General features: G+C 28.0%; 1 protein-coding gene across 1 annotated transcript in view; it reads right to left on the bottom strand.

Moving 5' to 3' along the window:
• Nucleotides 1–11,051, bottom strand: part of LOC129957398 (unconventional myosin-Id-like) — an 83,919-nt gene extending 72,868 nt beyond the window's left edge. Inside the window, exon 1 of the mRNA XM_056069703.1 lies at nucleotides 10,883–11,051. Within this exon, the coding sequence (XP_055925678.1) occupies nucleotides 10,883–10,971 (89 nt within the window). The 5' untranslated portion in view covers nucleotides 10,972–11,051. The remainder of the gene's footprint in view (nucleotides 1–10,882) is intronic.
• Nucleotides 11,052–16,702: the final 5,651 nt, after the last annotated feature.

The raw sequence follows: 16,702 nt of genomic DNA, 5'->3' as shown, positions 1-16,702 counted from the left end.
TCAGGCGTTGAGAAATTCGATATCCCCTTTCTCTCCACCCAACATTTGTGTCAAGAATATAATTCATATCGTCTGCAGCCTTGTTTTGAATGTTCTAAAGCAGTTTGAAATTCTTTTCAAAACATTCTGTTATAGTTAAAAGAAGATTAGAATTTGAATAGCATATACAAAAATGGAATGTTTTTAATAGTCAATAAGGTCTTAATATCTTTCATCTTAAAGCATTTTTGTCCCACACGTGCAATGTTCAGAATTACAAAATCTCTAATAATGAAAAAGAATACGTATTTTTGTCGGTCACTGGTTTACAGCTAGACCGTTTAACTTAGAGCTGTCAAATTAGCACAAATGCTCTTTGGAGGGTAAAAATGTTGACGTTGGAGTTATTTTTTTATTTCAATTTCAATTATTTAAAAATTACGAAGGATTTTAACTTTTAACCGTAATAACATTCGAAATTTTAATTGCACAAAAGTAATTTTTGCAAAGCATAATTGCAGCGTAATTTATTTTTCTTGCAATATATGTATGTATATATTGCATAATTTTCTACAATACTTTTTATTGTAGCAATGAAACTCGAAAAATTTCATTGTTTTGTGAAATATTTAATAGTGCGATTTTTTTTCCATTGCTAAAAAAGAAGTATTCTCTTTATTATTTCGTCAATTTACATGAGAAATAAGAAAATGAAATATTGCGAAAGTCAATACGCAATTAAAAGATAGATTATCCAGACAGTAATGTTTTGAAATTCAATATGACATGGGATTTGATCTTATTAGGAAGGTTTGAAAAACCTCCCATTTTGGATTGTCCATTCTGTACATAAGGTTATATAATTACATAGAATTAAAAATACTTCGTTTGGTGTGTGTGTGTGGGGGGGGGGGGGGAATCATGGACATTTATAGTTATGCATAAGAGATTTAACTAAAATAAACACAAAAATGGTCACTAAAGATAGCTAGTTATAAATTATAGAAGAAAAATTATATACAGTATAAATGTAAAGTATACAGTTGTGTGAAGATAAAATTGAAAAAAAATAATAATAAAAGAAATTACTGTTTTATATTTTTATTATTATTATTATTTTGAGACGCTAAAATTGACGAGTTACGCAAAATTCACGCAAACTGATAAATGAACGATATATTATTATAAATAAAAATTAAATAATAGGAAAGTTTTAAAAAATAAAGGGGTAAAAGTTATTAAATTTTTTTAGAGATATACCCTAGGGTAAAACTTATAAAAATTCTGACAGAAGCAATCCACATTTTGCGCATTTGACTTAAGATCAAGTAATACTGTTTCCTTAGCAATTGGATATACTTTTCCCCTAAACTTTTAATCGTTTATTCAAGAAAAATCGATGGATGATTCTGGAAATAAAATTTCATTATTCCTAAACTTTAATTTGTCCCACTAAATGAGAAACAAGATAATTAAAGGTAGAAATAGCCTATCGCTTTGAACTTTTTGCATGTATACTAAACGGATGATGGTTTAAACTAACCACCCAAAGTTGATTAAATAATTTTTATTCTGAATCATGTGAAACTGGAACATCAGTTCAAAAATTAGGAAGAGTCAATTGTTCAGAGAATGAAAACTTAAAAATATCTATTTTCCCATCTTACATAAAAAGAATGCCATCCAAAAATGATTATGTTGAAAAACATTCAAAGTTTTGAAATATATTAAAAAAGCAAAAACAAAATGATAATCTAATTTTTATTTTGCTTAGTCAAGCCAGCGAAAGTGGTCTCCCTGAAACTTTCTCACACATTCTCTAATAAAGCTGTTATCCTCCCTGTATTTTCATAAAAATGTGCACTTTACGCAAGGTCGTAAACGCCACGAATACTTAAGAAAACCGATACTTCGGTCTAAATATGCACTAACAAGATTTCACATCAATTATTGGCATTAATTTATTCCTTTTACTGGATCTAACTGGATTGGATTGTGGGATTTATAGACGCAAAAGCCATAGCTGACTATGGATTCTAACCGCCAGACATACGGTTAGAATAGAAAAAGCACGTCTTTATGTAAAAACCTGTAAAATTACAAGCTAATTAAAAATTACTTGGCAATGTCTCTTAAAATTAGAAACGAGATTAAAAAATGGCAACAAGATGAAACATTAAATTAGATGATATAAACCAATTGCTTATAAAAATTTAAAAAGATTTTTGTGGGGACGTTCCCCTACAAGCATTTGCATGTCCGCTGTTGAAACATTACAAAAATCGTAAACGATGATGATTAAAATCAGGGCATTCAATTAAAAGGTGATGAACCGTTAAAATCGTTTGGCATCTGGAGCAAAAAGGAGCTCCATCATCTAATAAAAGATGTCTGTGTGGTAAACGAGTGTGACCAATGCAGAGTCTAGTTAATTACTGGATCTAACAGCCGATCTTGGCGATAATCGTTAAGATGCGGTTAATACAATTATAGTCACAAGATCATACACAAAATTTTATTTAAGTCGGTGCGTTTTTTCAGTTTTATCGCATTTACATGTATGAGAAAGTGCAGACCGATACTGATGTCAACCCCTTGGCGGATTCGGTTCCAAATTTTGTCTGTAACTTGTTATAAGTATTTCGTTCACTTGTAATCGGACAGTCGGACTTTCTCTGAACGGATTTCATTCAAAATTTGATAGAAATACATAAATTTTTAGTGTAGAATTATCCGTTTTTAAGTTATCATGTTCACAGACAGAACATAATTCCAAAAATTCGTTTCTTAGATTCAATGAGATCTGAAACATGGAGATCCGTCAAAATATCAAGATCGAATTTTTTGACAATTACAATATTTTCTCTTTGTGTGCTTCGTATACAAGAAAGAAATAAGAGCAGTTAAATTATTGACTGATACCCACAACTGCTATTGTATAGCAAGCAGTAAAAGGAAACAAACTCGTGTTTAAAACTTCGAACAATTTAGTAAAAATGAAGAAAAAAAATTAAAGGAGATCCTAACCTTTAAGTCTGAAACATCGTGCCGTGATATTGTTTTAGATTTGATTCTTCTGTTTTCATATTAAATTTTAAAATTTTTCTCTTAAAACACACAAATTCATTAAAAACTTTGCAATATGCGTGTGTATAATTACAATTTAAAAAAATGTTGTGATGAAAAATATATATAAATATTCTTTACAAGATTATTAAATTTAAGGAAGGGGATCTAACAAAAGTGGTCGCCCAAAATTTTCTCGCATACTCCTGAATAAAAGTATTATCCCCCCCCCCCCCCACACACACACGCTGCATAAAATTGCAAACCTTGGATAATCTCACGCATGCTTTGCATGATAGTGGCGAACAAACAATTGAGAAATATAGATGCTAAGCGTGAATCGAGGTTTCTTTGCTGAATTTATCGCGCTATCTTTGGCAATGAAACCTTGGCATGCGATTAATACGCAAATATCCGAAAACCGAATACATATTTTGGATGACTTTTTTCAGGCCGATTGAAACTACGATTTGACACAATTTTATATCTGTATAAAATTTTAAATATTTAAGATATTATATGTTTGCATGCATACAAAAATACAGACCAACAAACGGCCTACCTTTTGACAGATTTGGTTCAAAATTTGATAAGAATCTACATTTTAAATTCTTAACTTGCGTACCAAATTTCATCAATCTAGTTCTTTATGTTTTGTAATTATCAAGTACACTTATACCTGAACACAAATACAAATTACCTCTGAATGGATTTCGTTCAAAATTTGTCAGAAATATACAAATTTGGTGTAAAATTGATAAACCAAATTTTATCTACCTGTGTGAAAGCGTTTTTGAGTTATCGTGTTCATACATAGATAAACATAATATCAGAAATGTATTTTCCGAATTCAGGGAAATCATGATCGTGAAAATTTGTTAAAATTACAAAATCGAATTTTTTGACGCTTACAATACTTTTTTTATCGTATCCTTGATATAAGGGAAAGTAAAAATGATATGAAAATAAAATTAGTTTCATTAAAAAATTATTGCGGATTAAACATTTCGATCTAATTAAAATGAAATAAAATTTTTTAAAGTCCTTTCGCATCTATTACCGAAAAAGCAACTACATGCCACATTTGGTTCAAAGATTTGTTCCATGGACTTGAAGCGTTTTTGCTTTTACATATAGTATACTAGCCTCAAAACGTTATCTTAAAAATGATATATTTATTAGCCAGCGATTAAACTCAGAATAAAATTTACATGTATATATTATAAATTCATAAAATGTAGATTAACAAAGCACTACAATGGCCTATATAAAGCAAACTTATAACAACCACAGAACGAGCAAGAGAAAAAAAACTTCTGAAACTTATAAACTAATCAACAAAAATATTTAATGTCTTTCCTCCAGGTCAGTCATGGGGAAAAAGTCTCGGAACACAGCAACTTGGTAACAACAAGCAGATAAAACCCACTAATAAGAAGAAATAAACAATCGTTATCCATTTGCTACAATAATGGTCGAACAAATATGTCAGCTTAGACAAATAGAAATAGTTTTATAGCATAAAAAAAATTACAGAAGACAAGTACCACATGATAGAACAGAACTTTCATTAATTTTCAACTATTTCTCGCATTTAATGTACTTCTATTCAAAACAAAACACAAACCGGCAACAACTATAGGTGGAATAAAAACTGTTTTTAATAAACAGTGGGGAGAACACCGGACTGGTATATGTAAAATAAAGTGGATGCAAATCAGAGAAGGGGGAGAAAAAAAAAACCCGAAAGAGAACTAAAATTAATGCGGAAATAAAGTATTTCGAGAAACTATTAAATATTTTATAGTAGATAAAACAAAATCGCATAACAGGAATGCAAAATTTCTGCATTAAATTTTATGAGAAAAGAACAAAATTTATAGTTTAATTCATAGAAATTGATGCAGCAGAAAGACCGTAGGCGTGAAAGGTTTTTCCACAGACGAAAAGTCAGCAACCTTGCGCATGAAACATCAAAAATTTTGATAGACGGAATAGTGCTCATTAAAACTGGCCCATTTATTTATAATAAAAGTTTCTCTTTTAGAAAAGATACTTTTGCGGTTTAACCGATATTTTTAATTCTCACCCTTACTACAATTCCTTCAATGTGTTGTGCTTTTTTTTTCTTTCAGGTTATTCCCAAACATCTGGTAAACAAAAGCTATTCAACTTGCCTTATATTTAATTAGCGTAGAAAAATCATATTACCTATATATCTTTCAGATTAGTTTCTCTATTCAGATTTAATTTACACCCTACGAATATTTAGAAGTGACAAAGAAAAGAAAGGAAAAATAAATAAATAAATAATAATAAATACAGGATATTCCAAATTCTCGTTATCGTTTACAAGACTGTTCATTGTGCCTCTTCCCCTTCTCAGATTTCCAGGATATTTTTACCGAAGTTAATTTTCCTCCGATTTAGACCATTATTCCTCTAATCTTTGAGAGTATAAAACACGGGTAATGTATACACATACATTGGTTATGTTTTTTGACAATAAATAAATAAAAATTGATGGACATATTTCTCCACATTATGACAAACTGTCTGAAATTTTTTTAACTCTTTTTGTACAAGACTTCCTTTCCACATAAGAACTACATTTTTATAAGAACCAAAATTTTCATCAAAACTTTGATAATTTTTTAAAAATTCTTCTCTATTTTCAATATAAATAAAGGTGAATGCAACTATATGGATAGCAATTTTAAAAAAAATGCAAAATCAAGGAAACCATAATTTTTAACTTAAATGTTTAATATGCATTCAAACTTAATAAATAAACCCTAACTTTTATCTAAAAATTTGTTTACTGATTCTGTCCGTTATTTATTCCCCCCCCCCCTTTGTTATTATCCGTCCCATTTGTTATCGTAACAATAACATTAGTTGCTAAGCACCTGAGGAGTTGAACGAATTTCAAGACGATTACGAAACTGCTTAAAATGAAACGCTGTTCTTTGATTACTTCAAGTGAATATTTATTTTTGTTTACAACCGCAAATGATAATTGTAGAGATATGTCAAAAGAAAAATAAAAATCTTTTTTCTGTAATCCAAAAAAAAAAAAAAAAAAAAGAAAGAAAGAAAGAAAGTAAGACGATAAAAATGTCTCATCCTTTTCTCAAGAAATTCGAGTAACGCATTTTATAAGTAGAACTTTCAGAGGTAAAACTATTTTCGAATACACATCAAAACTTAACTCAGCCGATATTTTTAGCTGATAGCTTCTGTTGATTTTCTTTTCTTTTCTTCGCCCGTATGTAAAAACTTTAAACTAATGTATCCATAACGATTCTTCTTTCAATAATTTCAATTCAAATGGTAAATCATCTGAATACATTTCTTTCTCTTTAAGAAAATTTGAAAGAACTTTATCATTGTAATTTAATTTAAATCCAACACGCATCTTTACTTAAAAAATTTTTTTAAAGAACTCTTACCGACTTTTAACAGATGGAGTATGCTATGCTATAAATATAATTTACATAGTTAAAAATGAATGAATTGTTTATTAAATTCATTTACAAATCGGCAGTTCAGAAAATATTTTTTAAAAAATGATTATGTTATGTAAAAACTATATTTAATAGATTAATTTTCTGTGAACTTTGAAAATTATGATAATATTACAAACATGAATAATTTATAACCAGTTTCAGATTTCATTACATTTGCTTATTTTTCTATATAAAAAATGTCCCATCAATTAGAATTTTTTTTAAAAAAAAATTACTCGTTTATATAATGCACTCCCCCCCCCCCTTCAACAAACCCTAAAAACACATTTTTACAACTCATTAGCGAGATTTAAAATGCATCAATGCAAGGATAAATAAAGTAAGTTAACCTTATTTTTAAGTTCATAAATAATTTTTTGTGCAGAAAATTTATAAAAAATAATAAGTTAATAACATTATAAATGAGGAATGTAGTATAGTAGATAAGCAAAGGAAGCCATATCATAAGAGGAAACAAAGAAAAAAGAAAAAGAAAGAAACCAAGAAGAATGTACATTTCTAGTGTACTTAAAGGAATTATTTAAAAAAAATCAGATTACAAAAAAGAATATTTGCAACAAAAATACTAGCAAAAATACTTTATATGTTTACTATTTGCATTTCCTCATGCTTTTTTTTTTTTTTTTCCTTTCTTTTTGGTATTACCTGTAATTTTTTTAAAAAAATACATAGTAGTTTTTCTAGCAAAATATCAATGAGAAACTAATTCAGTTTAGTTTAGATTATTATTGTCTGTTTTGAAGCTACATGAGAGCCAATTTGGAGGAAACTTCATAATTTTTAATCATGATCATATGAAAATAATGACACTTGAATCGTCTTACCCTCAACAGATTTTATGTGCCAAAAGTCCACATGCATAACTGATATCCTGTCAAAATGAATTCCAAACTGGTAGCCCTCTTGTTCCAAAATTGTGACTCTGCTATTGCAGTTATTATAATGTATATAATATTTAGTAATATATATATATATATATATATATATATATAGTATTTTATATATTTAGTATTATATATAGAAAAAATTCTAGCAAAAACTAACGATGACAATCAAAAGGAACAGATAAAACCATTTACAGTTTCATAGTAAATCCTTTAATCAAACATGGATTTATATTACATTTATCAACCAATATCTTCAATAAGTAGCAAATTTGCAAATCCAAAACAAGAAATTATAATTTTGTCATATTACTGAAGTAACATGAAACTAGTTTCTTATTTTTCCTTTGCATATATTCAAACAAAGCAAGTTAAAGGTTGCAAAGGCATGTTAGAAGTTCACATGCTATAGTAGCAGATTTTTTTAACACAATAAATTATGCAATCTATAAGCTGTGTAGTGCAAAAATTATGTGAAAAAAAATTAAAGAATCCAGCAGAAGAATGTGTTGTTATAAGGCAAATGGATAAAAGGCAGACAGATGGACAAAAAAGGTAAGTAAACTTTTTTCCCCTGTAAATTATGAGATATAGAAAGCATTGGATGCAAAAGTAGCAATCAAGTAGCATGAAACACTTATAAATAACAAATATGCAGTGATATTTCAGACCAGAGATCTGAAATGTTGTATGTACCACTCCCCCTTTGCATATGTGGATACTAAACTATGGTACCAACAACTCACAAGGACTTTTCTCTTTCTGACCATTTCTGTCACACAAGATTAGAATATATGTGGCATTCTATTTTGGTCCTATTACATCACAGCATGATATTGAATTGATTTCTAATGAAGAGTAAAAAACTATAAGTAATTCCACAGATGTTATGCAGGAACTTTATTTTTAATTCCTCGAATGAAATCAAACATTCTGTGAAATTCAACCCAAGTGAAATCAATTTTCTGTCTCCATATTTGATTAATGAAATATAACAATTTTTTGTATTTGCAATCTATAAGGCAAAATGAATAATTATTGATATTTATATAAAGAAACTGATAGTTTATAAAAGTTTTTCTTATGGAGACTTCACACAAAGTTCCAAATAGAAATCTTATTAGAAATGTCTATCAATTTAATAAATTTAAATACTTTGGATGAATGAGATAGTTATATTCACTACAAAAGGAAGAATGGAAGCATATTAACAACAGAAAGTTGAATGGTACAGGAATCAATAAAAAAGTTGACAAGATTAAAAAAAAAAAAAAACTTTTATATTAAACCTGCCATAGTATATGTCACATACAAAACAAAGAGTCAGTTTTACTATTCTTTTTTTCCCTCCATTCCTATACAATATACACAAACTTTACATAGTAATTAGAGAATTTTTACTATATATTTATTACTTATATATGGGATTTTTGTTAAATATTTCAAATTATACAAATTTATTGCATCTGAACTATCTTCATTCAGCATTAGCCAGATATATTTTTTCATAAATACTATTAATATATTTTACAGTACCATAAAAATTTTAATTGTTCTCTTAATCCAAAGCCATCTTCTAGCATTAAGGCTGATATAGGAAGTATAATTTACAGGCCTTAATGACAAGTAATTTAAATTCCACAACACTTGTTCAAACAGCATGGTTACTAACATAAAGTATTTGCATACTCAGATTTTTTTTCCTCCTCTAATTACAAAGCAGAATATATATATGCCATTATTGCACTACTTCAGTCTTTTTCGTATGATCAATCCATTGATTTCTAACTATCCTGCTGACAGTTTTATTCCTCAGTTCTACAGGAAACTAATATATGTGATGATTAACTAATGACGGAAGACAAGAAGAATAAGTAATTTACCATAAGTAAAGAAGCCTTATTTGTGCATATTTTGAAAATGAAACTTTGTTTCCTCAACAAAATTACTATTTCAAAGAGATATTTCATATTTCCTCTAATTATTAATCTTATATTTACATTTCTTTCACATAATTAAGAGGATCCTTTTAAATTGTTACTCTATAATAAACATCTCAATTTTTAATATCAGTCTTGAATTAACTATAAAAATGAAAGCAAGAAAGAAATAACTTGAATGATGCAAATTTATTTTTTACACTGAACTTTTTCTACTTTTTTTTCTTTCTTTCTCCTTCCTTTTCAGTTTCATATACCAAATCATATGATTCAAGTGTACTACAATGGTCTCCTAATAAAAAGCCAGCCACCCTACAATATTTGAACACATGAAAAATATTTTTACGCCATTTAAATCCTATCTATTCATATTTTGACTCAAACTGTAAGAAAAAGAAAGCTGTAATTCCATTCAACTAAAAAAATTAATATAATGTTCAACTTATGCATTCAATATACTTGATTTGATAATTTGATTGACTTTAAAATGAAATAAACAAGCACTTTTACAAATATTTAACACTTCATTAAAAAGAATTCAAATTTTCATAATTAAGCAATTAAAAATCCTACTAAATAATATTACATAATTTAGTGAAGAAACTATTAAGGCAGATTAATTTATCATATCTATGTCAGCCAAGTAAATAAATTAAAGCACATATAAACATTTAATAAATCATATGGTTTGCTTAATTGAGTGATGAAATCAAATTTGTAACAATTAATGCCTAGGAGATAAAAATGCTATTTTTTTTATTTTATAGACTAATTTTTAGTATAAAATGAATAAAAAAATTATTGAACATACTGGGTTCCAATGAATTATTTGCTTTATATAAAAGACAATTTTTCTCTTAAAATGTCAGTCAACACTGATTTTCAAATCAATTAATTTTTAAATCAGCTATCAAATTACAAAATGCCACATGTACAAAAAGATTTGTACTATTAAATAATTCAGTGTCAATTTTACCACAGTAACAAATTTCTAATGGAGAAAAAGCATTATTATTATTATTTTTTAACTTTTAAAATCTAAGAGATCAAATTCTGTTTTTTTCTTCATGAATAATACAATTTAAGGAAAATATAAATTCAGTTTTATCGATATTTAGAGAATTATTTGGATTTTAATAACTTATTATCTCTTTTTGCATAAAATTTCAATAAATCAGTATCCGGCGAAAGTTTTTTGAAATAAATATAAGTTGAACTATTTTTTTAAGAATTTATATTTTTCGAAAAAACGTTACGAATCTATTTTTAAGGCTACATTTGTTAATATATCATTCTCAGATCTCAAAATCCAACCACATTTTAGAAGTCATTCACTTTAATACGAATTTGTTTTCATGCCCTGAAAGCACATCTTGACCGGTAAACCATGCTTTCGCAAGCAACACAAAGGGAGGGGCAAGTTGTCAAAGTTGTTGTTTACAATTTTTACAAGCAGGACAAGTTAAGAAAAATATTGCTTTACCGTATCTTCAAATTTTTCATAAATTCTTCCATGCATATATCCTCTAGGAGCACAAAATCCCCTATTCCAGCTTCGCCGAAATCGGCCATTGTTACGTTAAATTTGTGACAGGGCTCACTCAAAATTCAATGTTCAGTACACAACACCAAACTAGAAATGCTTCTCCTGCTTTTCCACAAACAACGTTTAGTCGGTTAGAAAGGTTGCCACATTGGGCAACTCTTGGCGAAAAGCTTTTATCGCCAAATGATTGACGTTGGCAACTCATTGGTTAGATTAGAAAGTGAAACTGAAAATCTCCAACCGCATCGAAAAATAATTTTATCTTTATTTTAGCGTTGATAATGGTAAGTTTATTAATATATGTTTAGAATTACGCGGAAATCTAGAAAAGTTGTTTAATTATGTCGAGAATATTAGCATTAGTTTTTATTTGCATCTTTCGGACAGTATGATTTAAGACGGCAGAATATATGTCTTAGAATATATATGATTTTTCTGTCCCATTTCTACTTTTTTTTCCGGTTCATATGTGGAAATCAGCTCAGTTTTTAAACGCTCATAACTATAAATGACATGACAAAATGTAGAAATCTTCTAAAATGGTTGTATATTTTATTTCAATAGAAAGCAGAAAATCAATTCATAAGTCAGCGTCCGCATTTTAAAAAAAATATTATTATTTTATTTGATAACTTTTTACTCTCTGAGTTTTTCAAAATCTTACGATTTTTTTTTTTATTATTCATTTCAGAATTTATAAACACCCTAGACAACCGAGTATGCGGCCTAATATACATGAAGACAATGATAAACAAAAAAGCCAGATATTTAATAAATGCTCATTTTCTATCTTTCTATTCTTTTTTTTATATCAAAATTCCCTCATCATATTTCCTGATCTCATAACAATGACTAGATCTTTATGAATGTTTATTTTATTTAGTTATTGTGCTAGATGGTATAAGCGGTGTTGAGCAGGATTAAAATCCCGTCATAAATTCTTTGTATAAAATATAATATGCAAAGCCTTTGTTCAGACTTATATGTTGAAATATAAGGAAATTTATATACTATATATATATATATATATATATATATATATATATATATATATATATATATATATATATATATATATATATATATATATATATATATATATATATATATAAGCATAATTTTTTCTGAAAGCAGAAGACAGTTTCGAAGATAGTGAAGACACTTTGCATTTTTAAGTTTGCTTTAATCCATCCCGGGATGCATATTTATTTACAAGAGGTGCTGATAAGGCATGTCAGCTCACAGCGCGGCATAAGAGCGAAAAAGGCAAGAAGAGAGAGAAATAAATTATCCTTGGTCTTATATATCATATTTTGATAGGGTAAATATTTTTTCACAGTACTTTTTTACTATTAAGATTCTGATAGGGACACATGTCGATTCTGATAAAGGAAACACAGGGATTTTTTAAAAGAATGTGCTTGCTGGACATTTTTCTATCCCTTCACGCAGAGCGTGTGAACCGCTGACGAAAGCATTTTTACAAAGCTTCTCTTGAATTAATTAAATAGGAAAAATGTGGAATTGGATCAGGAAATAAGAGAACATTTTAGAATGAAGTGAATATGGGCTAAATTAAGATAAAAATTACGAAATTAATTAAATTTAAATTAGATTTTAAAATATCATTGCACCCACACACACACATATATAAATATATATATGTGTGTGTGTGTAATTATGTTTTTTAATCTAAATTAAACCCTAATTAATTTCCTAATTTTTATCTTAATTTAGCCCATATTCACTTCATTCTAAAATGTTCTCTTATTTCCTGATCCAATTCCACATTTTTATTTTGTTCTGTGAAAAAAAATGGCAAAATATTACTTAATTTCTCATAGCCTGAAGTCGCTAACTGTCTTGAACTTCTGCTGCATTTGCTGGCCAGAGCTTTACTCTTCTTGCCTTCATTTGACTTACACCTACTTTTAGGCATTGTGTGTGTTAAATGACTACTTCGAAACAAACAAAAATTTAATAAAAAAATAAAATAAATAAAATTAAATAAAACAAAAAATTAAAAATAGTAGTAGGGTACTTCAAAGTTAACATTAATATAAATGCATTTACATATTTTTTTACAGTTAATAACAATCGCAAGAAATATTGTACAGAAATGAAACTTATTTTATGGAACTATTAAAATTTTGTATTTTCGGACGGTTAAAAATATTTCTTCTGGAGTAATTTGTCTTGAAATTACTGAAGGGGGGTGGAACTTTGGTTAGTTTCAAATTAATTGAATATTTAATTAATTTCGGTTGTTTAGGAGGAGATGTGGAACATGCATATATAAATACATATTCAAACATAGTCACTATAATTTTTATTTATACCAAAATTGTACGCCTTTCTTATAGGAATTTCAAGGAAAAAAAAACTATTGCATGCATTTCATGACACCTTTTATAACGCTTAACTGTAGAAAGCAGAAAATCACGCGTAATATACACTATGGAAACATGCAGTCTTAAAATAAAGAAATCATTAACATAAAATGTAGGGTTAAGTCTTTCAAAAATATTTAAACTTATTTTACTTTTTATTGATAAATATTACTGTAATTTGAAAAGGTAAGTAGTTCCTACGGTTCTTAGATGAAAGATGCAAAATTGACAGTTTTTAATTTTTTGAAAAAGTATAGCGCTTTGTCAAAGTAAATTATTTGTTTTATCACAGAAAATTATTTTTTTAGTAAGATTGGTTAGTCGAAAGCAAAGCATTCTAGAATTTAATGTATTTCAAAGTCTGCAAAAATGTGGGAAATTTTATTTAATTAATAATGAATCAGTAATCACAATAAAGTTAAAAATAATACAAATATTTATTTGAAATTTAAAAAAAAATTTCCACAGTATTTGCAAGAATGAGTGAATAAACACATAGCTGATTTTCAATGAAATTTTCTTAACCTTTTTAAAAACTTATTTACTGCATGAAAAGTAATAATTGTCTTAATCACGTTTAATGCATCTTTATTAAATAAATAGCTGATCACAAACCTTTTATATTTGACAACTTGTTATTAAATTTTATCGAAACTGTTTCCTGTACAAGTTAGGTTATGACAATGGCAATGAAGAATTGACAATTGGACAATGGCAGTGGCAATTGTATTAGTACGCCATTCACCCGGTTTGGATGACCGCCGAGAGGCCGAAACGTTATTATTATCATTTCATGTTCTTGAAGCCAAATAGATAAGAGGCGAAACAAATACTTTGCCTTAAGTTTCATTTACCTTTCTTATACTAATGAATTATTATTAAATGATTTAAATAATTTAGCTTAATTCAAAAATGCTTATTAAACAGAGAAGTTTTTATTCAAAAGAATATATTAATGCATTTTATTGAACTTCTTATAAAAATCCTCGATCTCTTCCTGCAGGCAGTCTGATCGTAGAGACAAATATATTGTTAGAGCGTCGATCGATCTACTAATTTTTGAATAATAATGTTCAGAGCACAAGACTGCAGATATTCTTTTTCTTTTAGTCGCCTTTCATATTCTTTTTCTTTTCTTCTTAGATAAAACAGTTATATTAAAATAAATTTAATATAATTAACTACTCTGCATTTGAATACTGGATATATTTCATACTAGCCGCCTTTGGCGACCAGCCGGTTCGCCATTCTTAATGCTCGTTAAAATTTTAATAATTAAATATTTTATGTAATTCCTACTTTAATAGTTTCTTCATTAAAATATTTTAAAACTTCAAATTTCAATTCACTCATAATATTATAAAGACCTTCAGTCATAACGTAATCTATATCTCTCTAATTTTCTGTTAGCTCCCGTAGAATTTATGCTTTAAATTAAAGTGGAAATGATTAATCTGCAATTAATCTAATAATATTTTTTACTGAAACAAAGCATTTTTTTTGTAATATGATTACTGAAAACAGAGTCACTGAGCATTTAAACCTTATGGACACAAAAGAATATCTTTCTTAATTTATGTAATATCTCAAGAATTTGTCAACAAAATTTTTTCAGATTCATCATGAGCAGTTGTTATTAATGAACAATGTTTAATTTTAAATGCCTCAAACATTAAGAAAATAAACAGAATCATTTAAAATAATCGGTCGAAAACAGGTAAAAAAAATACTTAAAAAACGATGAACTTAAACTAACATAAATACAATTTAGTTACAAAAGCATACAACTAACCTAAAAATAATTTAAATCTAGTCCGCTTCCGTTGAAAATAGATGTAAACAATCAGAACACAATGACAATGCGTGAATTTTTCTACGCCAATTGGGGTAAAGCTATGCAGATTAGAAATTTTTAATTTCCGTTATTCTGTTTTATTTTAATTCAAAAGTACTTCAGAATGAATCTGAAAGATCGATTCATTAACAACGTTTAATTTTAAATGCATCAAATATTAAGAAAATAAACAGAATCATTTGAAATAATCGGCCGAAAAATGTTAAGCCTAAGCCTCATTAGTGTTGGGAAAAAATGCTGAAGCCTTACTCATTTGGCGGTGGGGAAATGAAGATTTTTTTGGCGGGAAAGTTAGTTTTTAATTAATAATTAAAATTCAATTCCGACATTCCCGACCTCCAAGGTATACACGTACCAAATTTGGTAGCTGTAGGTCAAATGGTCTTTTCTGTAGAGCGCCAACACACACACATATACACATTGAACTTTATATAAGTATAGATTTTTAGATAGATTCTTTATACCTACTGCAATGAATATAAATGACTACATACTGCAATAATTCTTATAACACGACTTTGGAAAATTTTTTGAATCTTCACGCAATATCATTTCTAGAAGTCAGAATCACATTCTGTTCAAAAGTTTATAATATATTGGCAGGTCGTCCCCAAAAAGTGGAACAATGCTAACTATTGGAATTAGAGATATACTTCTAAACGCAAACTTCAATCAAATAAGATATCCCGATGTACAAAAATACATTGGCTTCTGTAGAGGAGGAAAATAAAAACGTACAAAAATTAAATTTTTATACAGCATCCAAAGAAAAAAAATATCAGTGAGTAAAATGTTTTTCTTATACACATCCATAAGGACAAAAGTTTTCATGCTTCCGTATGTGGAAAATATACTAAGATATTAAAAGACAAATTGAATGACTTAGAAAATTTATCCATACCTCTGACCACTACTGGAGCGAGACTTTCGTCACATTTTTCAGGGATAATACACGAATAACGAAAATTATTAAAAGGACAAAATCAGGAAATAAAAACGCATTTATTAATATTGATTTAATTTTTAGCAAATAGTCAAATAATACATAAAGTAAAATGATTAAAAATTTGTTCAAAATGAACATTTTCGAGAAGTATACAAATTTGCAATTTTTTAACTATACCTGCGCATATGCGATTGAGTTCATCTCGTATAATTTAAAGAGAGGTTTTTTGGATTCGTCAGCAAAAAAGGAGAGCGTAAATTGGCCTGAATCAATTCGCCTTTTAGTTCCGATGTATTGCCAAGCAAAATTGACTGAATATATCGATCATCAATTAGCATACTGTTTACAGAGTGGAACCAGCCAAAGAGTTTCTAAACATGCTTTAGCACACATCTATAAAAAAATGCCATTAACGATAAGTTTATTGTACACAGAATAGCTTCTTAGTGATAGTTTTGGATATTAATGTTTATATCTTGATTAAAATTATGTTCGTCCGTCTAAATTGCATTTTTCAGAAAAGAAGAATTTGATTTTACTTAAGGAAGGAACCAATTATAAAATTC

This window comes from Argiope bruennichi, chromosome 2 (genome assembly GCF_947563725.1).
Source record: "Argiope bruennichi chromosome 2, qqArgBrue1.1, whole genome shotgun sequence".
Lineage (NCBI taxonomy): Eukaryota > Metazoa > Arthropoda > Arachnida > Araneae > Araneidae > Argiope > Argiope bruennichi.
This window is presented reverse-complemented; position numbering and strand designations above follow the sequence as displayed.